Consider the following 26832-nt stretch of genomic DNA (forward strand, 5'->3'; position numbering starts at 1 on the left):
TATCTAAAGGTGGATGTAGATGCGTCCAATAGTGACGCGGGAATTCCCAATGCAGTTACCTCCATCTGCTCTTCCCGCAATGACGCATTTCGCGTCTCCCACGGCGCGAATTTCCTAACACCGCATGCCACATAGGACATGAGCCCCTTCTACTGTCGCAGGCATGTCCTGCCCACCGCAAGTGCCGCGGCCTGAGGACCCAGACTCCAGCGACTACGGATCTGACTTCACGCCCGACGAAGAGGAGCTCCTGAACGAGTTACTCTCCAAAGCTGTCGCGGAACACGCGACCATCGACACTCCATCCCCGACCCCGAATCCAACCGAGCCAGCAATCGAAGACTTTGACTCGCGTACAATCTCTACATCCGAGCCTAGTGATATTGCATCTCTACAACCGGCTGTCCTCGCGGCGCTCGTCGCGGACATTGAAGATGGCGTTGGGGATCCGCCCGGTGTCCGGTTGCCTAAGGTGCTGGGCCGGGAATCGCCTCGTTCACCGTGGAAACAACCGAATCAGCGGCCGTGGCCTAGGTCTACATCCGGCGTGGCGGGGAGATCAAGTCAGGAGGCAGTCGGCAGGAACAGTTCGTTTGGTATGATGTTCCTCTTATTTCTCTGTTGCGTGGATCATAAGATTGGGGTGTCAGACTAACATGGCGATATCCGAAGCGTTTAGTGGAGCATCCTAGTTCAACGGAAGGCAGAGAACGAGAGCGAGAGCGCATGGCTACGCGCGAGCGCGAATGGACCCAGAATGACCAGGTGGCTCCTACGCTAGATCCTCGATCCCCCGTGGAGCGGTTTCGACGACCGCCTCATAAGGCTTTCTCGGTGACCGATCTGGTCTCGCCTGCCTGGTGCGAATTACAATATTGGTATACCTTGACCAAGCACGGGAGGAAGAGGAGAACTCCTGCCATGATGAAGGGAAGTGTTGTGCACAAGACTCTTGAGGATGAGATCTACACGACTGTTCCTGTGGATATCACTACCAAGGAGGATGCTTGGGCGCTCAGGATCTGGAATGTGATTCAGGGGTTGCGCATGCTGCGTGAATTTGGCGTCACACGCGAGTTGGAGATTTGGGGTACGGTTGATGGGGAGTTGGTCAATGGGGTTATTGATGAGCTGTCCTACGAATGTCCCGACTCAAAGCTTGAGGCTACGGCGTCCAGCTACTATTCTGAAGCGGCAAAATCACGGGCTGCCCTGCCGGAATATCAGATGTCCCTGTCCGATTTCTTGCTATCTTCCTCACAGGGTGGAAGAAGGCTCTCGGACCTGGGCCAAGAGGAACCCTTGGAAGAAGCACCGATTGAAGAACTTTCGCCGGCTGTCTATAACTTGCCAAGGATCTATATGACCGACGTCAAGACCAAAGCGGGTGGATCTGCTCCGACGGTCAAGAGCACGTCCTTCCGTCCCACTCTTCTTCAATTACAGCTCTATTATCATATGCTCAACCGCCTTATCACGAGCGACGATGTCACGATGGAATTGCTTGCAGCACGCTACAACCTCGATCCAGAACGACCCTTCACCGAAGCTTTCATCTCTGAAATCGGCGGGCTGAATGACGAATTCTTTGATACAATGTCTTCCCAGGAATTCGATATCGACAACCCTCCCACTCCAGAGGATGCAAGAAGAATATCCCAAGGCTCCGTGACAAAATCCAGCCAGGTCTCAACTAGCATCCTTTCGACCCACGGCACTTTATTCAGTCTATGGAGTTACATGAAAGATCAGATCCGCCTTACTTTTCTTCCCCCAAACTCGCAAACAGAGCCCGTGGCCCCGTCTATCCCGGCATATACCCAGCCGGAATTGCTCGAACAATACCCCACACTCCTCTCCCCGGTTCTAACAGCACGATACTTGTCTTCGGCTCCCACTACCGATCTCCAGCCTCGGGTTCTGGGGAGCAGGTCCTTCCTCTATGATCCTGCAACTATGACATCCTATATCGATGACCAGATGGAGTGGTGGCATGGCTCGCGTGACCCACGCGGCGTCAACATCACGGACGCCTGGAAATGTCGCATCTGCGAGTTCCGCGACGAATGCTCCTGGCGCCAGGAACGGGAGTTAGATTACGCAAGACGCAACAGCAGACGATATCCTGCTTTTGCAGATACTTGAGACCAGTATTGAGACATATTACGCCAAAGATCCATACATTGGTTGAAGTCTCTCTTCCTTACTAACATGCCCATACGACTTGCCAAGGCTAGCCCGACTCCGTGCAATTCATGTACCATATAAAGAATAGAAAAAGACTATCCAACATCAAAGTGGATAATTCCGCACCTCATCCTCCTTCTCAAGCTCCAACCCACCCTCAACCTGCTCCCTATGCTTCTGATCCAGATACTCCAACAACACCTCCTCGTACTTCTCCTTCCCCTTATACCTAGACACATCATCTCCCCAACTCCGAATCGCACTCGCCAACCGTCCAGGCACATATGGCTCCTTGACAATCTCCGTAATCGGTTCAAAATACGTGCGGATCGTAAACACCACAGCCCCAGACTTCGGCAACCGCCTCAGACTCTGACGCTCGGATCGGAAAAAGTGATTCTCAATCGCCTTATTCTTCTCCGCCGTATTCCACGATACCGTCTCTGCGTCTTCGGGCCCGATGCTGTGCGACCATGCCAGACTATCGTCTACCTGGATGAAATAGTTATTCCGCAGGACGGGTTCTTCGGGCTTGAGTCGCCGGAAGAAGTTCATCATTCCTTTCTCTAGTTTCTCGCGGAATTGAGGCACGTCGCCCGACGTGTGGATCTCTGATAGGCGCATTCCGAATTTATCGCTCAGGCGCCAGAATCCAGCGAGAAGGATTGCCCCGGCCAACAGGTAGTATTCGCCGTCGGGTCGCTCGAACATCAGGGCAAGATCGTCTTGGACTAGACGTGCTGCTGTTGCCATTGGATCTTCGGGGAGTGGGCGTTGGGTTATATTGAATGTTTCGTTGGTCACGGTGTTGGTTATTCCCGTTGGAGTCTTTTGGAACATGGTTGGATAGCGCTCGGGGAGGTATGCGCATCTGTAGCATGGCATATTAGCTTGTTCCCTCGGTGCACGGGGAGAGTTTAGCAACTGCTGCGCTTACAGTTCTTCCAATAACTCAATGGCGCCATCCATCGCCTCTGGTGCAGTGCTGCAGCATTTCTCGCCGCGATCTTCTATCCGCTTCTTCTTGTCGGCGTGGTATTTGAGATAATGGTTGTCGAGCTCTGGATGTGACATGTTAATTGGCATTCGCCTGCTGCGATTCAGAGCAGAGCTTACCGATCCATTCGTCCCATTTCATGCTCCTAAGACCTAACGTCACAAAGTACTTGCTGTTTCACGTTAGAGGCGGAATTGTAGATCACGAGATGAATTACCAACGGGCCGTATCTAAAAGGCCGATAGGGGATCGGCTTGGAGTCGTGGACGTCCCAGTTGGGGTACGGGCTTGCCGTCGGTGTCTTGAAGTCAGATGCAAGCCATTCTTTTGCCCGTGTTAGTATGGACATCGGTGTATGTAGCATGGGGTACCTACTGCCCGGTTCCCTTGTGACTTTCCCTCTTGACGCGGGTTTCTCTAAATGATCGGGAGATGCAGCTCTAATTGTCTCATTGGAGGGCATCCATTTCTGGAAAGCACGAATAACGACCCAGGCGAAGATGTTCAGAAGGAGAAACACACCCACGACCTCTTCGGCGGGGGCTATGGAAAGGAGGGTTCCCCGGAGGGACTTGGTCGTCATGATTATAGAAGCTGTATATGGACCAGGGAAAGATATGTGGATATGCTGCTTATTTTACGGATTCATGATCCAGTTGCATTCCAGGGGATAAAGATTAAAGGGAATCGAGACAAGCAATTCACAGATAGTAGTACCGACGTATGATGGCAGTGGCCACTGATAGGAATTCCCATCAAAGGCACATTACTGATAACAAGGTCTCTCCAGCGAGCTGCCGTTCCTGTTAACCCGATGCGAGTGGACCGCTTAAATCTACCGAAGACGATGCATAGCTTGTATCTGCGTCGCGGGGTCCCAAAAGAGGGGATCTCCAAATCGTCTAGATCAAGCCGTTGGATCCGAGGCTGCATGCGATCAGACACCGCTACCCCATGGAAGACATCACTAACTTTGAGAAATGACATGGTTGATTGGGTTATCTGCAGGGAGGGGTTGCTTATCACCCCGGTCAAGCAAGGGATTTCTTCTCCCGATCGGGTAACGCGAAACTTCGGACTTGTGGATTTAGACACGAGAAAGATGGCATGATTCATTTTATACATCGTAGATGATAAATGTAGATGATAAATGAGCTAGACTATCTATACACTGTTGGCCTTTGTCCTCCGCTGCAGGAGGCAGTACTGTCCCCACTTCCGCTGGAATTGTTCGGGGATGAAAGGTAGGTTGGGGATCCAGATCAAACGTCCAAGCAATCCCGTTTGGGATGTATCGAGGAAGCTCTGGCAAGTTAGAGTCTCCCACTGGGACTCATCAAGCACGTAGTCAGGTTCCAGCTCGGTCGCCGGGCGACTGGGGAAGTAAGAGTCCACCAGGAAAGAGCATTGCGAAATATCAACCTATTTGGCAAGATTAGCATCGGAGAGACGAATGAAATAGAAATAAAGACTGGTACACACATATTTGCTGGGATCTTCGATATTCAGATCGTTCATGCCAGATGGAATCTGGGAGGCACCACCCAGGCGAGAGTAATAGCTCGGCGCATCTGGGAACTCGCCCGGGAGAAGACCTCGGAACTCACTTCGGATGAACTTGGCGCGCATGTCGTGCGGGAGGAAGTATGAAGACGGAAATCGATACCATTCCTTGCCGAAGCACACGGATGTTCCTGTCTCCATCACATTCACCTCCTGCAATGGCTCGAAGACCTTCAAGGGCGCGTTATATGCGGTCACCATTCCAAGGATGCGCAGCATACCGGCATTAAAAGCCACCAGGATGACTGACATGACTGCAGCGAGCTTCAATTTGACCGGGACACGACCGATAATCTCCTTCGGGTTACCGGAGCCAAGATAACTCAGGATAGTATGGAAGGAGAGGGCCGCATTAAGAGCCAGGAATGGATAAGCTGGGTACATGAATCGTTCCTCTTTGTGAGGCTGGAGGGTGAAGATCGTGAACCACATGTAGAACGGCGCGACCAGCGTAATAGAACGGAACAGCGCCTGGAAAGATGTACCGGTAGACCGGAACACGGTTTGGATGAGGAGAAGAGGGGCGGCTAGCATTGCCAGCACAAACCAGACATTGAAGTTCAAAAGCAGATTGCGGATATAGAAGGTCCACGGCTCCGTGCCAAAGATTTCGGGCCCTTTATCCTCCCCACCGAATATATTGTAAGCAACGATGTTCCAGGGTACTAGAGCAATCTTGTTGAAGAAAGCGTAGTCGACCGCAACTTCCAAGGCCTGAAACTGTCTTAGCAGAGGTACTAATAGAGGATGTGGTTTCAAGTATAGTACTCACCAAGATAGAGAGACACCTAGCGGCACCATCAAATATCTTAACTAGGAGCGACCCCAGAGACCCCGAGATCAAGCAGATGATGACTTCCTCGGCCAGAAGAGGCATGATGACAGCACCGGCGAATGGCCAGCCAACAATTGCACCAAGCCCAAACCACATAATCCCCTGAGCGGTCCTAGGCCCACCCTTGAACTCCAAGAAAGCCGCCAGGCCAAGCATCGATGTGTACATGGTAAAAGTGGACGGCAGGAAGGCAGTTGACGCATGGAACACACCAGGGCTGAATACCGTGATCATCAAGAAGATGAGGCCGATGCGGGGGTTGAGGGACCGACAGATCGCAGAGTACAATCTGGTCTGACAGGCAGCACAAACAACCGCAAGGAAAAACCGAATTGTATAGAATTCAGCAGCTTTGGAATGGACCATCGATGACGCCAGCTTCCCCACTACGGCATGAAGAGACACGTAGAGCCAGCTTCGGATGGAGTATACCGGCGAGTACTCCCATGTCTGCAAGCCGTATCCATGGTCGAGATAGTGTGCAGGTTCCCAGAAGTTGAAGACTTCATCACAGTCCTGAATGGGCGAGAAGAAGGCTGCAAGGCCATTGGCGATAAGACACAGGTAGAGGGCGATGTTCAGCGGGAGGTAGAAAGGAGGTGGAGGAGGGCTAAAGAGACGCTGTGTTAGCTGCAGATCCTCACAACTCCAATCAGTTCACAGCATACCGAGCCTTTGTGCGAGCTTGGGCGGGCCCTGTTGGGGGTCTCTCAGGCTCAGCCATCTTTGCGCGTTGGAGATGTTGAAGGACAGCGATAACGCGATAACGAAAGCTTGTCCGGCGACCGCGACGGCAACTTTGGCAGATCCGAAAAAAAGTTACTGCGCCGCTTTTTTCTTTGGCTTCATTCTGTTACAACATTTTTTGAAAAATTCTCTTATTACTCCTTTCTCTACATGATGAGTGACCATCAGAACCCTGCAAATGGGTCTGTGGACTCCGGCGACGCTCCTCCCTCCAAAAAGCCCTGTTTGATCGACACGCCACCCATCGCAGGTACTCCGGACGATGGCAGCGATTTCTACAACACACCTGTGAACTCGGGGACTCCCGTGGTGAAACCGGGCGATAACCCTGCACCAGTGACTGCGACTGAATTCATTCCCACCTCCGAACCAGGCCCGATGATCCCAGGACTGGGCCTTGTCAGTCCCACTGCACAGACTACGAATGAGTCGGCCAAGCAGGAGTCCGATGTCTCTGTTGTCAGCCAAGGAGGTGATGCCTCCGTGGAGACCGTGACTACACTCACAGAGGCTCAACAGGAGCCGAGTAGCGAGGCCCAGGACCACAAGGATCCGGCTGCCACTTCTGAAGCGATGGATGTTGATGCGAACCACGAGCAAACCACAACCGAAAATGCGAATACAACCTCTACTATACAGGGAGGGAACGGACAAGAAGAAGATGAGGAGGAACACCCTGAATGGGAGGTCGACTCTGACCCTTACGAATCATCCTCGGACAGCTCGTCCTCCGATTCCTCCGACAGCGACGACGAAGACTACCCCATTTTGAGCCCTGAAGAACAGGCCCGTATTTTGATGCTGGCCGAAGGCGGTTCCGATGATGAAGGGGACGGCAAGGGTAAAAGCGGTGGTTTCATACGCTCGGCCAACGAGGTTGTGGAAGATGCCTTGCCAATTCCGGAAGTCAAAATCACTCCTGATATGAAGGTTGTGCTTCTGGGAAAGATCCAGACGGTCATTGACAATGCAGTTCTTATCGAGGCTAACACCTCTGGAGAATACCAAGTCCTCGAGTCGGGGTCTTTGCTCTGCTCCGAGAACCGCGAGGTCATTGGCGTGGTGGCCGAGACTCTTGGCAGAGTCGAGAACCCTCTGTACACGGTCATGTACTCGAGCGCCGAGGAAGCGCAGAAACGTGGAATCGCCAAAAACATGAATGTCTATTATGTCGAGAGCCAGTCTACATTCGTTTTCACCCAGCCCCTCAAAGGCCTGAAGGGAAGCGATGCTTCGAACTTCCACGACGAGGAGGTCGCCGAGGACGAGATTGAATTCTCCGATGACGAAGCAGAGGCTGACTACAAGAAGAGACTGAAGCAGAAGCGTCAAGAAAGGAAGGATGCCAGAGGTGGTGGCCCCGGGAAAATCAAGAGAGATGCTCCCGGCCCGTCGAAACTGAGCCAAACTGAGCTCAACTACGACGACGAAGGGGGTGAGGAGGGGTACACCCCCCTTGCCCGCCCGAAGAACCTCCACGAGATGATGGGTGCACGTGAGGCGCCAGTCGAAGGGAACGAGCGTGGGCCCGGTTTACGTGGCGACAGAGGCCGTGGCAGAGGCAATGATCGTGGTCGTGGTGGCCGTGGCAGAGGTGGCAGAGGCCGTGGAGGCTCGTATGAACGGGACCAGGACCGCCGACCTCAGCACCAGCAGAGTGGCAGCTCGAACTACGGACAGCCAGCGGCGGCTCCTCAACCCCAGCCTTCAGGATACGGCCAACCGGCGTATTCGCCCCAGCAGCCTGCCTACGGCATGCCTCAGCCATTCGCTGGGTACCCGCAGTATGCACCCCAGCAGGGACAGTATCCTCAGGGCTCACCACCAACACAATTCCCCTTCCAGTTCCCCTTCCAGCCACAAGCCTTCCCTCAACAAGCTGCTCCCTTCCAGTCTATTCCACAGGGCGCGCATATCAACCCCCAATTCTTCCTTGCCGCATTGCAGCAACAGCAACAATTACAACAACAACAGCAGCAGCAGCAGCAGCAGCAGCAGCAGCCGCCGCCGCAACAGCAGTATCCGCCGCAGCAGCAGTATCAACAGCCTCAGCAAGCCCCTGCACAGGGCCAGGCCCAACATCCGGCTATGAACTTCGACCAGGTCAAGGCCCAGCTGGATCTGCTGCGGAATCTGAGCAACCAGAACCAGGGACCGCCTCCGTCTTAGGTGCTCGTTTCGCTTGAGTTTTATTTTCGTCGGCATGATCTCAATACCAGACCATTTGCATCAGGAGCGGAGTCAATATGTTTTGCTACGGTTTTAAAAAGTTATGATTAGTCCTGTTATGATATTTTCAGGCTCTGTTATAGTATCAAGGATAGAGTACATATTTGCTGCATAAAAAATGGATGAATCACACATGGGCTATGAAGAAGAGCGAGGACAGCTTTGGCTGATCTCTAGCAAAGCAAATCGATGCGGAATATGGGGTAGTCTCAGAACGGTATCGTGCAATCTTTGGGGTATCTCAGAACTCGGCCGGCTTCGCGCTCTTAGCCAGAGTCCAAAAATTCTCCATCTTAGATCGGGACAGAGTTTCCTTAGCAGCGGAGTCAGTTTCGCAGACTCTGGCACCAAGCCATCTTCTAAATGCGCGGTTCTTGGCTTGTCCCTCCCAAAGAAGAGTGCATGTGTTATGACTAAAGTCCCGTAGTTCGCCCTTCTCGTCTTCGGTAGCCAGCCACAGGGGTTCACCTTCGTTTTTTTCATTGGGTGCGCCCGGGCCAGGATTTTCAGTCCAGTCGATCCGGTTGAGCATCAGCTTGCGGTAATTTTTGATGGAGTGTTTACCACCCTCGACAATCACAAGGTTAAGCTTTGGATGGATGACACATATTCCTGTCAACGCATTCTGCTCGGCGTTCTTGCTGATCTTGAAACGATTCCGGCCACTCGCCAGACTGTCGATTCGGTAGACAGACATGTGAATACCAAGTTCGGCATCTTTCTCCTGCTGTGCGGCCAGCTTCTCGCGCCGTTGCTCCTTGGTCAGCTTGCGATCGTCGTTCATGGCCTCATGTGCCTCTTTGCGGTCCGCAATCTCCCGGGTCACACGAGCCTCCACAGCCGTTGGATCTTTGACAGCTTGTTCGCCCAAAACCCGCATAAGGTTGGACTTCTTGACCTTTGGAGGCGGCGCCTGTTCCAGACCCAGTCTGATTTTGGCCTGCTGCTCCTTCAGATCTGCCATGCGGCGCTGGCGACGAATCTTCGCCTGTTCCTTCGGCGTCAAGAACATAGGCTTCTGAGTTGGCTGATGCTTTTCCTGCGGTGGGTCGAGGAGCACGGGGTGTTGAATATAGCGAGTGATGATAGTATCGGGGGTATCAATCTTCAGGTTTGCCTGGTCCTCAATGGCGGTATACGCATCACCGTTCACGAGACCCTCGTCCCACCACTCCAATGCTGGAGGAGCAGGTACAAGATACGCCTTTTCCACATCAATATCCTCGTCAATACCGGCTTGGCGCGCTCGCTCGGCGATCCGCTTCTTCATAGCCTCCAACTGCGCTTGACGACGCAGAGCCGCCGCTTGCTGGATATATTTGCCCTTCTGGTTGAAAACGAGTTCTCGAGAATGACGAGGCTTCGCAACAGTTGCCTTCGGACCGAGACTAGGGTCAAAATAGGGATTATTTTTGATCTCTTCGATTGACGGCCCGGACAAATCAAGTCGCTCTTTGTTGGACATGTCCATCCGACGGTTCCCTGACTTGTACTGCTGGCGGCCCTTTCCACCGCGGAAATCTGGCGTAGCATCGGAAAGCAGCGCGGGATGAAGGCCAACGTCGAGACCTCCGCGAGCCTTAGATAGACTGTCGTCGTCAAACGCCGAAGGTTGCTGGGATGGAGCGGGAGCACTCGGTCGTTGCGGCGGTGCATTGGCTCTACCGGTGGCTGCTGCTACCCTGGCCTTCATTTGTTCCAATCGGGACATCGCGGCACTCGGGGCCGGTGGTGTTGGGCTAGGACTTGCCTCTGTCGAGGGAACGGTGGGAGTCGCGCCGCCACGCGCGGCTTGCAAGCGGGCGCGCACAGCTTCTGCCTTAGCTCTCGCTTCAGCTACCATCTTCTCGATATCGAACTTTCCGGAAGCAGCTCCTCCTTGAGCTGGCAATGGCGATCCATCATTTGAACGGGTCCTTTTCTGAGAGTTGTTGCCATCATCCTCCGGGTGAGCCCGCTTCAGCATATTGCCTGTGCTGTCCGCCATGGCACTGTAAGCGAGGACTCAGTCCTCCAGAAATGAATGACAAACAGAACGAAGGAAATCGCGCAGTTGTGAATGGTAAAAGAAGGTGATGATTCAACGTTGGTCGCCGATACCCAAAACGGGATGGGCGGTGGACCGGGGCAGAAAAAAAAGTTGCTCGAATAGTTTCGCTCATCCGCAACCCGCAACGTTGGAGACTTTTTGCAGAAGTCGACTTCGCACCGCCAGCGTATTCTGTCGCTCCCGGAGCTGCAGGACACAATGGCGACCTTCACTCGTCCAGTCCCCTCGAGCATTGCCGGGGTGGACTTCACCGTCTACTCCGATGAGGAGATCAAAAAGCTATCAGTGAAAAGAATTCACAATACTCCGACTCTGGATTCTTTTAACAACCCAGTCCCTGGAGGTCTTCAAGACCCTGCTATGGGCGCATGGGGCGACCATGTGTAAGTTTTAAGCTCTTTGAATACTTTTCATAAATCAATTATTCTGATCGGGATTCGGGACTTTCAGGTGCACTACATGTCGACAGAACTCTTGGTCGTGTACCGGCCATGCCGGCCACATTGAGCTTCCTGTACCCGTCTACAATGTCACCTTCTTCGACCACATCTATCGTCTTCTTCGGGCACAATGTGTGTACTGCCATCGCCTTCAGATGTCCCGCGCAAATGTCAACCTGTACACCTGCAAGCTGCGCCTCTTGCAATATGGATTGACCGACGAAGTTGCTGCTGTCGAGGCTATTGGATCTAGCAAGGGCGCTAAGAATGGCTCGAAGAAGGACAAGGGAGACGCTTCGGATGATGATGAGGAGGATGACGACGAGACCATTATGGAAAAGCGCGTTTCCCATGTCAACCGCTGCATCAAAGAGGCCAAGAAAGATGGCAGGCTGGATGGTCTCATGGCCGGCGCGAAGAACCCCATTGCCGCAGAGCAAAGACGGGACTTGGTCAAAACCTTTCTCAAGGATATCAACGGCAACCGGAAGTGCTACAACTGCAGCGGGTATGTTCGGAAGTGACACGCAATTTTGTAATTTTCAGTCTCTAACTTGCATTGTGATACAGAATCTCTCCTGCCTATCGAAAGGACCGCTACAACAAGATTTTCCGAAAGGCCCTGCCTGAGAAGTCCAAGCTTGCAATGCTTCACGGCGGCTTCCAGGCACCCAATACCTTGGTCATGCTCGATCAGGAAAAGAAGCAGAAGCCCGAAGTAAACGGAACCCGGGCTGGAAGCGTTGTGTCCGAGGTCCATGGCGCCGAGGAAGAGATTCGCCGCGGGGCTGCTGTTACGAAGCAGGCAGAGCAAGCCGTGTCGGGCCAGGAATTCATGACTTCCTCAGAGGTCTACAGTGCCATGCGAATCCTTTTCGAGAAGGATGGCGAGGTTTTGCAACTCGTGTATAACTCCCGGCCTGCACCAAAGGGGTCCAAGGTCGTTTCTGCGGACATGTTCTTCATTAAGAGCCTTTTAGTCCCTCCGAACAAATACCGCCCGGCTGTCGCGCAAGGCCCTGGTGAGGTCATGGAGGCACAGCAAAACACCCCCTTCAACAACGTTTTGAAGCAGTGTGATCTCATCAACCAGATCAGCAAGGAAATTCAGAATGAAGAAGAGAAGGCTTTGTCTCGTGCACGCAACTACAGTGATCTTCTCCAGGCCATCATTCAGCTCCAGGACTATGTCAACGGACTCATTGACCGTGAGCGAACTGCTGTTACCGGCTCAGCCATCGCAAACCTGCCAAATGGTATCAAGCAACTTCTAGAAAAGAAGGAGGGTTTGTTCCGAAAGAACATGATGGGTAAGCGTGTCAACTTTGCTGCCCGTAGTGTTATTTCGCCCGACCCGAACCTGGAGACCAATGAGATCGGTGTGCCGCTTGTCTTCGCAAAGAAGTTGACCTTCCCTGAGCCTGTGACAAACCACAATTTCTGGGAGTTGAAGGAAGCGGTTATCAACGGACCGGACAAGTACCCTGGTGCTGCCGCGATCGAATACGAGAATGGTCAAGTTGTCAACTTGAAGTTCAAGAGCCTGGACGAGCGCACAGCGCTTGCAAACCAATTGCTTGCGCCCTCGAACTGGCGTATGAAGGGATCGCGCAACAAGAAGGTCTACCGTCACCTCACCACCGGCGATTATGTCTTGATGAATCGTCAGCCCACTCTTCACAAGCCGTCTATCATGGGTCACAAGGCCCGTGTGCTTCCCAACGAGAGAACCATTCGAATGCACTACGCCAACTGTAATACTTACAACGCCGATTTCGATGGTGACGAGATGAATATGCATTTCCCTCAGAATGAGCTCGCTCAAGCGGAGGCCCGTATGCTGGCAGATGCTGACCACCAATATCTGGTTGCCACTTCTGGTAAACCTCTGAGAGGTCTGATCCAGGATCACATTTCCATGGGTACTTGGTTCACCTGCCGTGATTCGTTCTTTGACGAGGAGGACTATCACCAGCTTCTATACAGCTGCTTGAGACCCGAGAATTCGCACATTGTCTCAGACCGTATCGAACTTGTGGAGCCTGCCTTTATCAAGCCCAAGTATCTTTGGACTGGCAAGCAGATTATTACGACAATTCTCAAGAACATCAAGCCTCCGGAGAGTGCTGGTCTCACCCTCAAGGGCAAGTCTTCGACTCCTGGCAACCGATGGGGCGACAACAATGAAGAGGGCGATGTTATCTTCAAGAACGGCGAATACTTGTGCGGTATTCTCGACAAGAAGCAACTTGGTCCTTCTGCTGGAGGTCTCATTGATGCCGTGCACGAGATCTACGGCCATACCATTGCTGGAAAGTTGATGAGTATTCTCGGTCGACTTCTCACCCGATTCTTGAACATGCGGGCATTCACTTGTGGTATTGATGACCTTAGGTTGACCAAGGAGGGTGATCGCATCCGAAAGGAGAAATTGAGCACTGCCCCTGCCATGGGTCGCGAGGTTGCCCTGAAGTACGTGACCTTGGATCAGACTTCCGTGCCTGATCAGGATGCCGAGCTGAACCGCCGGCTGGAGGACGTGCTTCGCGATGACGATAAGCAGAGCGGTTTGGATAGTGTTTCGAACGCCAGATCTGCCAAGCTGTCATCAGAAATCACCAGCTCTTGTCTCCCCGCCGGTCTTGCCAAGCCCTTCCCCTGGAACCAGATGCAGTCTATGACCATTTCTGGTGCCAAGGGTTCGAGTGTCAATGCCAACCTGATTTCATGCAACCTGGGTCAGCAGGTTTTGGAAGGTCGTCGTGTACCGGTCATGATTAGCGGTAAAACACTGCCATCGTTCCGGGCTTACGAAACGCATCCGATTGCTGGCGGTTATGTCTGTGGTCGTTTCTTGACTGGTATCAAGCCCCAAGAATACTACTTCCACGCCATGGCGGGTCGTGAAGGTCTGATTGATACTGCCGTCAAGACCTCTCGTTCCGGTTACTTGCAACGTTGCTTGATTAAGGGTATGGAGGGCCTGAGAGCCGAGTACGACTCCTCTGTCCGTGAGTCGTCCGATGGTTCGATTGTCCAGTTCTTGTACGGAGAGGACGGTCTCGATATCACCAAGCAGGTCCATCTTAAGGACTTCGCTTTCCTGGCTGAGAACTACATTTCGATCTCGAAGCAAGTATCGGCTGAACTGTTCCACACGTTGGCCAAGGAGGATGTGACGGAATGGCACAAGGAAGCAATGAAGAAGGTCCGCAAGACTGGAAACCTTGATGCCAAGGATCCTGTTCTGGCTCGCTACCCCCCCGGAGGCAACTTGGGCAGTACGTCCGAGGCATTCGCTCAAGATCTTAAGAAGGTACGCATGAAACTTGTGTCACTATTATCGGACTCGATGCTAACAATTCTCGTTTCTATAGTATTCGGACAACAATCCTGATGGCCTCTTCAAGGACAAGAAGAAGAACATCGAGGGTATCGTCTCAAAGAAGACTTTCGATGCTTTGATGAACATGAAGTATATGAAATCTATCATCGACCCTGGTGAGGCCGTCGGTATTATGGCCGGCCAATCTGTTGGAGAGCCCTCCACGCAGATGACATTGAACACTTTCCATTTGGCTGGTCACTCCGCAAAGAACGTGACGCTTGGTATTCCTCGACTGCGTGAAATTGTTATGACTGCCAGTGCCACCATCATGACTCCTACAATGACTCTTCTTTTGAATGAGGAGCTCCCCAAGGACCACGCCGAGCGGTTTGCCAAGGCCATCAGCAAGCTCACCGTTGCAGAAATTGTCGATAAGGTGCAAATCAGAGAGCGCATTGGCTCTGGTGTTGGCATCGCAAAGGCCAAGATCTATGATATTGACATTTCATTCTTCCCTGTCGAGGAGTACTGCAAGGAATATGCTATCAAGACCAAGGATGTGCAGAACGCCCTGCAGAACAAGTTCATTGCTCGCCTGGTGAAACTCACCAGGACCGAAATGAAGAAACGAAACGAGGACAAGACCGGCAAGAAGTCTTCAACCGCTCAGCCGGAGATCGGTGTTTCCGTTGGCAGAGTTGCTGATGCACCGACTGGGGCTGACCGCGAGGCGGAGCCCGCTGAGGATGACAATGAGGACGACGAAGACGATGCCAAGCGCGCACGCGGAGGTCAGAACCGAAGCAACCAGGTGTCTTACGAAGGCCCCGATGACGACGAGCAAGCCATTATTCGTCGTCAAGACACACCTGACGAGGACGATGACGAGACTGAGAATGTCCGAACCAGCCGCGACGTGGAAATGAGCGATGACTCTGAGGATGACTCGGACGACGAAGGCGCCGATTCTAGCAAGGTGCGCGAGGCTGATGTCATGGGCAAATACGAGGAGATCACCAAGTTCAAGTTCGACCCTAAGAAGGGCACAACCTGCAGCGTCCAGCTGCAGTATGACATCGAGACCCCCAAGCTCCTCCTCCTTCCCATTGTCGAGAAGGCTGTTCATGAAGCTGTGATCCAGTCCATCCCCAACCTTGGCAACTGTGTCTTTGTCGAGGCCGACCCGCTGAAGGGCGAACCCGCCTCCGTCATGACCGATGGTGTTAACCTGATGGCCATGCGCGACTACCAGGACGTCATCAAGCCGCACTCGCTGTACACCAACTCCATCCACGACATGCTCAACCTCTACGGTGTCGAGGCTGCTCGTGCCACCATCGTCCGCGAAATGGACGCCGTTTTCAAGGGTCACTCTATCTCCGTTGACAACCGTCACTTGAACTTGATCGGTGATGTGATGACGCAGTCTGGTGGCTTCAAGGCTTTCAGCCGTAACGGTCTGGTCAAGGATTCTACCTCACCGTTTGCTCGGATGTCGTTCGAGACCACTGTCGGCGCTTTGAAGGACGCTGTCCTTGAGAGAGACACCGATAACCTCAAGGGCCCGAGTAGCAGAATCGTTGTCGGTCGCTCTGGTACCGTTGGAACCGGTGCCTTTGACGTTCTTGCTCCTGTAGCATAGTCGGTTTCTTGCTGGAGTTGTTTCGCATCTTTTTTTTGTGCTCCATCACCTGTATATTTTCTTTGCGCTTGTTTGTATCCCGAGATCTTGTTTCATTTTGCCATCTTGACGTGTCGATGATCTGGAGTTCTTGTTCAGCGGAACACAAAAGTGCCTGTCCCTGTTCATATCAGCATATCTTCTAGTAAAATAGAGTTCTATCACTATTCACTTCACTGGTTCGTAGCTTTAAAAAATCTAGATAGGAATGTGTTTGATTACACTAATACAGATAGCACCGGGCTTTTCTTGCCAGATGGGTTCATTACTTGGATGCTTTGTGTATGTTTTATGATTTTGCTTGAAATTTTCCTGCAGAGTAACACCTCTCCATGCTATGTTGTTTCCATACTTATGCCCTTTTCCAAAACGCCCCTTTTCCCTTGTCAGACAACCACGGTGCCGATATATACCTTGAAATAAAATAAACTAGAAGAAAAAGGATGATTCTACTGCGCGTCGAGCATCATCATGTCCTGGTCAATGTCATCGTCATATTCATCCTCGACGACCTCAAATGCAGACGTGGTGACACCATCCATCTTGTGCCCGTTGGTAAGCTCCTCTCTCATCATCCGTTCTTCTTCAGTTTTGCGCTTCGCCTCGTGACGTTCAATGTCGGCCAAGCTCCAAGTGGAAATGCCCTCTTGGTCCTTGGATTTGAAAGGCTGAGCCATCGTGCGCAAGAAGTTCTTCGCGTTCGAGACAGCCATATCTGTGCTGAGATTTGTCTCGCTGTCCAACATGGCCTGGTTGATCCACTTCGGCAGCTGGGGTCTCTTTCTTTCGAATCGACGGTCTGCCAACACCATGACTCCGTAGTCGTCCTTGCCTCGAAGCACACGACCCAAGCACTGCGCAGCGTGCCGCATGGCGTCGAAAGAGAGAAAGTCATTCTCCCGGATGCGATAGTTTTCTCGGAGGAACTCAAGACGAGCTTTCAGGATGCGGGATTCTGTGTACTGGAATGGTACACCAATGCACAACACTGCCCGGCCGTAGTGATGGTCGAAATCAATGCCCTCGGATACCTTTCCTCGGGCCACACAGAAGAGAATCGCACCACGTCCGTTGCAGCAAGCGGTCCGGTAGGTTTCTAGGGCGAGTGAAGATTCCTGAGCATCGGGTGTTTCCACAAGGATCAATTTGTAGTTCCAGATCTGATCCAAAATACCCATTCCCTGCCACATACTGATGATGGACTCCATGTAGAGGTATGAAGGGAAGAAAACGACAATACCGTCAGGAGTGATGCGTGCAAACTCGGTGACAAGTGTGCCGTAATTTCGCACTACACCAGGATCATTACGGATGCCGAAAGACGATGATACCTGAGCCTGATCGGAGCCCCTGGTAACGATCATCGGTAGGAATGACCGTCGTGCTAAGGTCATACTGTATGATTCCTGCATGACAGCCGTGAAGCCTAGCATTTTCGGGTACATCTCCAACGGCGACAAAGTTCCCGAAGTGATGATCACGGAGCTGAAGCGGTCAAACACAGGTTTAATGGCAATGGCAGCATCCAAGCAAGTAAAATGTAAGATCGGATTCGGCACCGTTGCCGCTTCAGATTCGAAGGGCTCGAGTATGAGGACGAATCCCGTGTCGTAGGTCGCGACGAGTGTGGCAAAGGTAGCAACTTCTTGAAGTGGCTGATAATCTTCGATATTTATCAGTTCCAGAGTTCGTACAAGTGAAGTCAGACGTTCTGCGCAGAATCTCAAGGGCTTCCGTTCGATATAGGTGAGATCCTTCAAATGAGTCAAGAAGGAGGGCGGCGTCTCTGAGATGGTGTGCGTCACTTTCATCCGAGTCTTCAAGTATTCAATGAATCGCTTCAAGAAGGAAATAAAGTGTTCTGCTCGGCGAATATTTCCTGGAACTGCTTCCTTGAGCAGGTCATCTGGTAACACCGGATTTGAGATGAACTGATCTTCCTCCCGAGCTTGTTCTGCCTGCTGTAGCCCTTCCACGAGCTTTGAGTATTCATTTTGCAGTTTTTCAGCATCTGTGCTCTTCATCTCTTCGATTTTGCGTTCCAGGTTGGTTGCGCCCCTAGTGGCTTTCCGGAGAGAATCTTCGCTAATGTCGATACTGAGCGACTCGATGCAGACGTTGTCAATATTGTGCGCCTCGTCGAAAACGACAATGCAGTCCTTGGACAGTTCTCGAGATACCCGCTCAGCGATTTTCGGATCGAGCAGGTAGTGGTAGGAGTAGATGATGATGTTGCACCAAGGCATCTAGACGATTGCATTAGTACCGTATAAAAGTGGCGTGTAATCTCAGCATACAACATACCATACGACGGGCGGAAAAGTAAGGACACTGCTTGTGATCTTCTCCGTATCTTAATAAACCATCGAGGGTGAACACGCCCGGAGGAACGAGGTTATGCGGCTCGAGAAGGTCAAGGTTCTGCAACTTGTTAAAGCAAATCAACGGCCCCCGCGAATGGTAGCACGAACCTCATGATAGATGCACAAGTCGACTTCCTCACCGCGTTCCTTCTTCTCCTTGACGAAGCCGGCTGTCAAGCTCCTGCATCTCGCGTCGACCACAGTACCACTTTTCTCTCGTCTCACGGAAGGGTGAAGACACAAATTCTTTCGGCTGGTCAACCCAAGGGCGCGGAACTCCTCTTCGTATCCAAGTTCCGACGTGCGGTGTTTCATCAACGCTTTCAACTCCGCCAACGCCTTTTCGATCTCGGACATCGTTCGCGAGCAGTAGATGAGCTTCCTGTGTTCCGGATAGTGTTGTTGGTAGGCGACAATCAATGAGAGTAGAGAAACCGTCTTGCCCGTTCCGGAGGGCATCTCCAGCACGCAGTGACCCCCGGCATCGAGGGTCTTCTTGAGATCGCACATGTAGGCATATTGCTCGGGATAGATGCGCGGGTACGGGAACAGCACCGGAAGATCACTAAAAGGGGGTGGAGGTTAGCGGAAAGCTCAATAAAAGTTGCGTGCAAGGAGATGAAGGATTACTCGATGAAGAACTTCATGGTGGCTGATGTCCCCGAAGCAGAGCGAAGAGAAGAACGAGTCGAGCTCCAACCTGATCTTTTCCCCTTTGGGACAGTAATGACACAGGTCCACGTGACTTCCCTATCGGGTGGCCGCCCGCCGTTGATATCACTTTCTCTCTTTGTCAGTTCTCAACATCCATTGTGACGAGAGGCCAAGTCAGATCCCTGAAGGCTTGCTGCAGAATTATCTACCTCGTCCCGGATCAATTTCTCTCTCCGGAGTTGCGCCGGTCGAATCTCGAGATTCCCCCGCTATTCCCTCTGACCTCATACCCCACATGAGCAAAAAGTTCAAGTCGCAGGCCTCCAGCAGTCGTGCTGCTGCCAGCGCCTTTGGGTCTTTTGGTGGGTTCTCCGGTGCTTTTGGCAGTGACGGCCGAGAGCCATCTGCCCTCACATACATTGCGGAACCACCGGATCTGTCTCGCATTTCAGACCAGCATTTAGTGATTGCATTCAAAAACCTGTCGAAGAAGGATGATATCACACGGACAAAGGCTCTAGAAGAGCTCAAGGAGCACATCGCTTCTGTGGAAAAGAATAACGGAACTTTGGATGATGGCTTTTTAGATGCATGGGTATGTATTTCTTCATCTATAATGGCAGTGGAAACTAAAACTTATATTTGCAGGTGAAAATTTACCCTCGGGCTTCAATTGACCTGTCTCGGCGGGTGAGGCAATTGGCTCATCTTATCCAAGGCTCAATTGCGCGTCTTGTTGGGAAACGAGTCGCGCCTTATCTACCAAAGGTCGTGGGAGCGTGGATCGCTGGACTCTACGACAACGACCGGCCAGTCCACCGCTCCGCGCTAGAGTCATTTACCAAAGCATTCCCGAGCGATGAAAAGAGAAGTAGTGTGTGGAAGGTCTTCCAGAGCTCCATTTTGGACTTTGTGGACGATGTTCTTCTTCACCAGACTGTTTTGACCCTGAGTGATGAACGAACGGTTAAGCAAGATGATGCCGAGGCAAAATATGCGCGGGTCGTGGGAGCTGCACTTATGCTCTTCAATCGTATCCTAGGTATGTTTGGCTGTTTCATTTTGCGACGAGGGTGGAATCTGACAATTTTGTCCAAATAGGCAATTCAGCAGATGAAGAATTGCAGAAAAGCCTACCCGAAATCGAGAACCTGCTGGCTAGCAAGTCTCTTTGGGCTTTCTGTAGCCATGATGACCCGTTCGTCAGACGATCTGCATATATTCTGCTGCGATCAGCATTATCCCGAGAGCCTGGCTGGCTGGATTGGAAGGTCGCTAGTTCTGCTTTGCTTGGCAAATCTCTTTCTATTCCGCAACTGGGGTCTGCCTCTGAACTGTCCGAGACCCTGCTGCTTTTGACCTCTTCGAGACCATCTGTCTGGACAAACGATTACTCCGGCAAGACTTCTGCATCCAAGAGACTTCGACAATATATCCAGAAAGGCTCTCAAGGAGGACATGCAAACTTCTGGTCGAACCTTGACCAGTTGCTCCGGATTGTGCCTCAAGAAGTGCTTGCCGGTGCTAGCAAAACGTCTACCGACGAGAAAATTACTCTCGACAGCGCAAAAGCCATAACAGAAGCCCTCCAAGACGGCCTCAACTCTAGGGAGGAGCCTCGTCAAAACCTCACTGTTGGATGGAAGTCTTACATTGAGATTGGGACCTGGCTTGTATCCCTTGTGCCCTCGGAGCAAAAAGCAGAGCTCATTCAGAACAGGCTTTCCCCCTTGGTTGTGCAGTATGTGCGGCCTGATCCTGAATTGGCCCAGTGGTCACTTCCTCTCCAATCAAGCGAAGGGATTAGTGCCGACTACCTCGCAATTCTCTCTTCTCACGAGCAAATCGAGGAGTTACAAGCTATGTGGCTAAAGCTCTCGGAAGAGCTACTTGAAGGTGTGAAATTATCATCGCCAGAACAGTCGAAGGACTTTCAATCGTCACAGGACTCGATATGTGCGCAATCAAAGCGTCTCTTTGCTTTGGAACCGGCCGTCCTCTCACGGGTCGCAGAAACCAAGAATGAGGCACGAGTACAGGCGATCTTCGAGAAGTCAAATTCACTTCTTTTAGAGGGCTGTTTGGAAGTTCTACGTTCGCGCAATGGCAAGCCCTACGGGGCCGCTGGAGTTGTGCAAGAATGTGTCCGCAGCATGCCTTCGGTTGCACAAAGCTCTCAGGAGCTTCTCAGGTTTGTTGAAAAGGATGCACCCGAACTTCTGTTCTCTCCTTCAGCAGAACACCTCATTGCAATTATGTTGGCATGCCGGGAGTGGGATGGATTTGCCAACAGCTTTGAAAACGTTGTTGAGCGGGCCATGGAACTGGAGCCAGAGCAATCGAATACTCTAGTTCTTCAAAGTCTACTCTCTGCTCTCGATTTCAATGAGGTAGGAGACAAAGCCAAGCTTACTTCCGTCGTCATGCGGGCTCTGAATGAAGCTTGCAAGGGTAGTCACTCCCACTGGCCGATTATCATCGCTGTGCTTCAAAACCAGACCTCTCGGGGTGAACTGATGGATAGCATCTTCCTGTCGGTTATTGATTCGCTGTCTCTAGATGAGACGGTCGTTGATGCTCTGGATGGACTGTCACACCTCGGAAAGACCGTACCTTCGGCAGTGCAGGAATTCCAGAGCGGAATTCATGGCTCGAAATTGACTGGGAAGCTGCTATTCCTCACTGAATCCCCTTCCGAAGAAGTGGCTAATTTATCCGAGTCGATCATGAAAACATTCAAGGAAACCGTGGTCGGCGAAACCAGCACCAAGTCGAAGATTGAGATTCTCCACCATGGGCTGAGCCATGCAGATGAGGAATCCTTATCGTAAGTGACATTTTCGTTTTGCCTTATCAACGTTTATACTGACCTCTTGCTAGCATCGAGTCTCTGATTGCTATTGCGGAGGAGCTGCTGCAAGGCCTCGAGTCAAAGGAAGCCGCTTACACCCTGAAGGATATCCTACCATCTCACCGTGCATGGGAGGATGCATTTGGACTTTTCCTTCAACTGCCGCCCCGACCCTCAACAGCCATCACAAGCCCGCTGGGCGGTACAGTTGGCTTAGTACAACGCGAGCTTTCCGATTCATTCAAGGCAATGTGGCTGGCCATTCCTCGGGATTCAGCACGTTGCTCTGCTGCGTTCCGGTTGGCAAGTTTCACAATTAGGGTTCTGTCTTCCGATATCACCAGGAAGCTGGACAGTGAGAGCCTCGAGACGCTGTTCTACTTCGTACCCCTAGCTGTTCAGTTGATTGATGACGATGTGAGTATTGAGAACTGCAATGGCATCACTGGCCTAGAGCTAGCAGATCAACGTGAAGAATACTTGGATATCGTTCTCAAAGGACGTCAGCTTGTCAGCGAATGGATTCAGACAAAAGAGCCGGTGGGCTCTTCAGACTTGACTGTTTCGTCGATCCTGGCCACGTTCTGGGAAACCAAGCTAGAGGCACTCAGCGGGGCTACTCCCATTGATTATCGAGTCGGAGAGGCTTTTGTCAAGGTCATGACATCCGCAGATGCATTGGAAAAGTCCAAGTCTTCTGATGATATTGCGAAACTTTGCAGAGAGGCACGGACTGCCAATATTATCCGCTCCGCGTCATGGTTTGCTACCCTGCGAAGCTCGATACTTTCTAACACTGTTGGAAACCGAATCTGCAATGAGCTGATTGCTGATTCCACTGGACTCAAGCCACAAGATCCTTCCTCGGACGGTATGTGTCCAGATGAAACCTATTGATGTCCGTTTACTAACAAAATCTAGGATTGCGAAAGCTTGTACTTCTCAACATTTTGCTGTCTGGGGAAGAGGACGTTGTCTCAACCATACCAGCCCAACGATTGGTTTTCCTGGTCAAGCATCTCTTGGAGTGTCTTAAATCGGACATCAAATCGTTCGGACTGAGAGCTGAAATCACCAAGACCCTGACCTTTGTTATCCCAGGTATTGCCGAGCTTTATGGATCTCATTGGGAGGATAGCATGGAGATCTTGGGTATGATCCTGGAAGAGACCAGCGGAGGCGAAGATGGGCTTCCATTGTTGGTATCCTCTTTCAGACTTTTCGCGCGTCTGAAGTCTATGGCAGAAGGCGAAGACACCAACGATGATCTTCAAGATGCTTGGTCGGAGCGAAAGATCGGGTTGTTCAACAAGCTCGCCTCCACCATCGGGAAGTTCGGTAAGAGCTCCATATCATCCTATTTCTTTGCTGTACCATAATAACGTGAATCAGACTCGTCGACCACATTCCATCAACCTCGGGATGTCGCTGTTGATATCTTACAGCGCCTTATCAAAGTCATCCCCATCGAGAAACTTGAGGACGTCAGCGGAGTATTCAGTCTTTTGACGGCGCACAGCCGTGCCGTCCAGCGCACAGCATACACTATTCTTCATCGTTACATCCCTCAGGTCCAAGAACAGGTATCATTTGATGTGGCCCTATCCAAGACCGCAGTCAGTCTGCCTGATGAGCTAGTTTCTCTCCTGCTCGAGACACCAACAATGAAAGGAGTCTCGATGTCATGGGGAGATGACAAGATGTGGACGAGCATGAGGTCGTATCTCCTCAGCTGGAAGGTGGTCTTTGATCACTTTTCCAACGCGGTATGCTTCAAAATCACCCTTGTTGGATTTCCCACTAATGCTTCTATCAGTCGCTGCCCGTCCAAGAGTACTACACCACCAGTATCAAGGAAAACGACATCCTTATCCCGCTTCTGGAGTTTATTTTCGATTTCCTTCAAAAGTCGCATGGGAAGATCATTGACGCATCCAAGCTCAATGTGCTGTCCTTCGAGCCTGACCAGTCCGAGTCCGCGGAGAAAGAAACCGAATGGCTTCTGGTTCATCTGTACTACCTCTGCCTGAGACATCTGGCCAACATGACCAAAAATTGGTGGATCGACACGAAGAAACGGATCAAGGGACCGGTGGAAGCCTGGACCGAGAAATACGTAAGTGGATCGATGACCTGCCATTATCTTCGTAACTAACAACATTTGCAGATCTCACCCCTTGTGGTTGGCGATTCTCTTCACGGTGTCACCGAATGGGTTTCCACTCAAGATCCGGACGAGGAGCGGGCCTTGGCCGTGAAGATTTCGCCCAAGACAGCAGAAATCATCGCCAGCATCCCGGTGGATGAAGAATCACCACCAGTATCCATTTCGATATCTCTCCCGCCCGCATACCCACTTCACCCCGCCATCGTTGTCGGTCGCAGCCGAGTGCTGGTGGACGAGAAGAAGTGGAAGAGCTGGCTGCTCACTATCCAGGGCGTGATCATGTTTGCCAACGGCAACCTGGTCGATGGACTACTGGCCTTCCGCCGTAACGTCCAGGGCGCTCTGAAAGGGCAAAGCGAGTGTGCTATCTGTTACTCGGTTATCTCGACCGATATGCAGACACCGAACAAGCGCTGCGCCACCTGCAAGAACACCTTCCACTCGGTGTGTCTGTTCCGCTGGTTCAAGAGCAGCAACCAGAGCACGTGTCCGCTGTGCCGCAACAACTTTGTATATGTCTAAATGCCCGGGAGTGTTAAATAGATAGATGATAGACGTGGAATGAAAAGACACGATTTGATGTATACAATTGGTGCACCTTCAGTACATTTACTCGAGTACCGTAGGAACGAAGATTAGCGTGACGCCATTCCACGGCGGGGCTTCCCCACCAAGCTCTGAGCTTCCTCCACCTCACGTCCTTCATGGCCGCGCCTCAGATTCCCAACCTCAACACATTCCGCCGAGGACGAGGCCGAGGTCGTGGAACAGGTCATGTTGAGAATGGTCCTGGTCACCCGACAGGAAAGGATCGCGTCGTTCAGGGCACCGACAATGACGCCAGCGTCTCTCGGATGAGCGCCGTTGAGCTGAGATACCTCGACGATCCCTACGCGACAGCTCTAACGCCCTCTGGCTCAGTGACCAGGAGATTCCCGATCATAAACAGAGGTCAATCCACTCTTTGACTACCTCGCGGGGGCAATTGCTGACTTGGGTATCTGCACCTAGGGACCTACGTCCGCACCACCGCAATCGACCGGCTCGTCACCCGCTTTCTCAGCCCCTACTCTCCAGAAGCTCCCATACGCAAGAAACAGGTCATCTCGCTAGGCGCTGGCTCGGACACGCGAATCTTCAGACTCTTTTCTGCACGCCAACCTCCAGACATCGTCTACCATGAGCTCGACTTCGCTGTTAACACGGCCACAAAGATTCAGGCAATCCGATCAACACCTTCTCTGCAAAGGGCACTCGGGCTAGACTCGTCCAGAGATAACGTGACAGTCTCCGAAGCGGGCGATGCACTACACTCGCCCTCATACCACATCCATCCAGTGGACCTACGATCGTTGTCGGCGGATAGCTCCCTCTCCGAAACACTTCCAGGCGTCGATAGAGAACTGCCCACTCTGCTAATTTCAGAGTGCTGTCTTATCTACCTATCCCCAACGGAAGCCGCACAAGTGGTCTCTTTCTTCACGGAACATGTTTTCGGTCCGTCGAGTGAAGCGACTGCTGGAGAGGATACGCAACAATGCTCGCAAGCCCCACTTGGTTTGGTTCTATACGAACCCATTCGCCCTGACGATCCGTTCGGTCGCACGATGGTATCTAATCTCGCCGCGCGAGGTATCCAACTCCAGACTCTGCATAAATACGCTTCATTGGAAGCGCAGCGAGCACGGCTGCGGGAGCACGGGCTTTCCAGTGGTCAGGCAGCGGCCGACATCGATTTCATTTGGGAGCGTTGGGTAAGCGAAGAGGAGAAAGAGCGGGTTTCCAGTCTTGAAATGCTGGATGAAATGGAAGAATGGCGCTTACTTGCGCGACATTATTGCATTGCCTGGGGATGGCGGGATGGAAATGATGTCGAGGCTTTTGAAGGGTGGTCAACCATTCAGGCCCAGCCGGGCGAGTAACCTTTGATGATTGTCAATTTTCATGAAAATATGAATATCTCTAGGATAAATAACCTTGGAACTGAATATAGAAGGAATTGATAGTGTTAAAGATTGGTGTCTGGACTAAGACCTCAATCCTCGGTCGGCATCTCATAGACAACCCCTGTCGACCATGGAACTATTCAGAACCAGACCGCAGGACGGCGGTTGGTTATGCAATTTTCTGTTCCACCCCTTATTCCCTTGGGATTTATTTCTTTTTGACTGCCGCGCGGACCACTTAAGTCAAAATAGTTCGATGCATTGTTCCCCACAAAATATTGGAGATCGAGCTGCATTACCGGTCCAAGAATACTAGCAGCCCTTGCAGCAAGTCAAAGAAGACTTCTCCATCGATGAGCATAAGCGAGGCATCGGCTTTTCCTGACCTCCGCGCTTAGTGATCATATCGCCACATTGGTACATTCGCGTATGAAGCTGAAGCAAGGATAGCCAGGAACCAGAACCGCCACTCATGCCAAGTTGATGAGCGGATCCATGTGCAGGAACGATCACGAAAGGGAAAGTGTGAAGCCATGATTGCCTTGAATGCATCCAAGTAGCTTTCGGCCTTCTGCATGTCCAGACAAAGTCGGGTGACGATATCGTCGTTGCTCCCATCGCTTTCATTTACCGACACACTTTGCGCACTCGTGGCTTTCGAGGGAGCTCCTGATAATTCTTTGGAAGTGACTCCCTCGATCATGAACTACTTGACTCGCGATTTGAGAGCCTCAATCACCTTTTCGAGCTATAAGCCATATGCATCATGATTTGATAGTAACTTGGAACTATTG

At 51.8% G+C, this 26832-nt stretch overlaps 9 protein-coding genes across 9 annotated transcripts; 5 read left to right on the forward strand and 4 right to left on the reverse strand.

Moving 5' to 3' along the window:
- Positions 1-163: 163 nt before the first annotated feature.
- Positions 164-2145, forward strand: N7498_005555 (exonuclease V; the record flags this gene model as incomplete). The annotated part of the gene is made up of 2 exons (XM_058452617.1): positions 164-596; positions 680-2145. 2 exons carry the CDS (start codon positions 164-166, stop codon positions 2143-2145), a joined length of 1899 nt encoding a protein of 632 aa, XP_058309155.1.
- A 147-nt stretch (positions 2146-2292) lies between these two features.
- On the reverse strand, positions 2293-3776 carry N7498_005556 (heme-dependent oxidative N-demethylase family protein; the record flags this gene model as incomplete). The annotated part of the gene is made up of 5 exons (XM_058452618.1): positions 2293-3058; positions 3125-3248; positions 3304-3356; positions 3406-3508; positions 3560-3776. Coding segments are annotated over 5 exons (1263 nt in total), but the record flags the coding sequence as incomplete, so codon positions are not given.
- A 572-nt stretch (positions 3777-4348) lies between these two features.
- Positions 4349-6306, reverse strand: N7498_005557 (dolichyl-P-Man:Man(6)GlcNAc(2)-PP-dolichol alpha-1,2-mannosyltransferase; the record flags this gene model as incomplete). The annotated part of the gene is made up of 4 exons (XM_058452619.1): positions 4349-4606; positions 4667-5461; positions 5520-6192; positions 6251-6306. The coding sequence occupies 4 exons, from the start codon at positions 6304-6306 to the stop codon at positions 4349-4351; spliced, it is 1782 nt and encodes a 593-aa protein (XP_058309157.1).
- Positions 6307-6482: 176 nt separating this feature from the next.
- N7498_005558 (RNA-binding snoRNP assembly protein NAF1) lies at positions 6483-8498 on the forward strand (the record flags this gene model as incomplete). The annotated part of the gene is made up of 1 exon (XM_058452620.1): positions 6483-8498. The coding sequence occupies one exon, from the start codon at positions 6483-6485 to the stop codon at positions 8496-8498; it is 2016 nt and encodes a 671-aa protein (XP_058309158.1).
- Positions 8499-8799: 301 nt separating this feature from the next.
- Positions 8800-10545, reverse strand: N7498_005559 (U4/U6-U5 snRNP complex subunit PRP3; the record flags this gene model as incomplete). Its single annotated transcript, XM_058452621.1, has 1 exon — positions 8800-10545. The coding sequence occupies one exon, from the start codon at positions 10543-10545 to the stop codon at positions 8800-8802; it is 1746 nt and encodes a 581-aa protein (XP_058309159.1).
- A 207-nt stretch (positions 10546-10752) lies between these two features.
- N7498_005560 (DNA-directed RNA polymerase I core subunit RPA190) lies at positions 10753-16018 on the forward strand (the record flags this gene model as incomplete). The annotated part of the gene is made up of 4 exons (XM_058452622.1): positions 10753-10991; positions 11059-11556; positions 11619-14364; positions 14426-16018. Coding segments are annotated over 4 exons (5076 nt in total), but the record flags the coding sequence as incomplete, so codon positions are not given.
- Positions 16019-16506: 488 nt separating this feature from the next.
- On the reverse strand, positions 16507-19067 carry N7498_005561 (TFIIH/NER complex ATP-dependent 5'-3' DNA helicase subunit RAD3; the record flags this gene model as incomplete). The annotated part of the gene is made up of 4 exons (XM_058452623.1): positions 16507-18303; positions 18362-18478; positions 18529-18985; positions 19051-19067. The coding sequence occupies 4 exons, from the start codon at positions 19065-19067 to the stop codon at positions 16507-16509; spliced, it is 2388 nt and encodes a 795-aa protein (XP_058309161.1).
- Positions 19068-19369: 302 nt separating this feature from the next.
- On the forward strand, positions 19370-24614 carry N7498_005562 (ubiquitin-protein ligase RKR1; the record flags this gene model as incomplete). The annotated part of the gene is made up of 8 exons (XM_058452624.1): positions 19370-19669; positions 19723-20116; positions 20176-21901; positions 21955-22796; positions 22847-23263; positions 23318-23691; positions 23742-24041; positions 24093-24614. 8 exons carry the CDS (start codon positions 19370-19372, stop codon positions 24612-24614), a joined length of 4875 nt encoding a protein of 1624 aa, XP_058309162.1.
- A 182-nt stretch (positions 24615-24796) lies between these two features.
- On the forward strand, positions 24797-26014 carry ppm1 (protein C-terminal leucine carboxyl O-methyltransferase ppm1; the record flags this gene model as incomplete). The annotated part of the gene is made up of 2 exons (XM_058452625.1): positions 24797-25043; positions 25104-26014. 2 exons carry the CDS (start codon positions 24797-24799, stop codon positions 26012-26014), a joined length of 1158 nt encoding a protein of 385 aa, XP_058309163.1.
- Positions 26015-26832: the final 818 nt, after the last annotated feature.

This window comes from Penicillium cinerascens (assembly GCF_028974065.1).
Source record: "Penicillium cinerascens strain IBT 15544 chromosome Unknown contig_5_segment0_segment0, whole genome shotgun sequence".
Taxonomy (NCBI): Eukaryota; Fungi; Ascomycota; class Eurotiomycetes; order Eurotiales; family Aspergillaceae; genus Penicillium; species Penicillium cinerascens.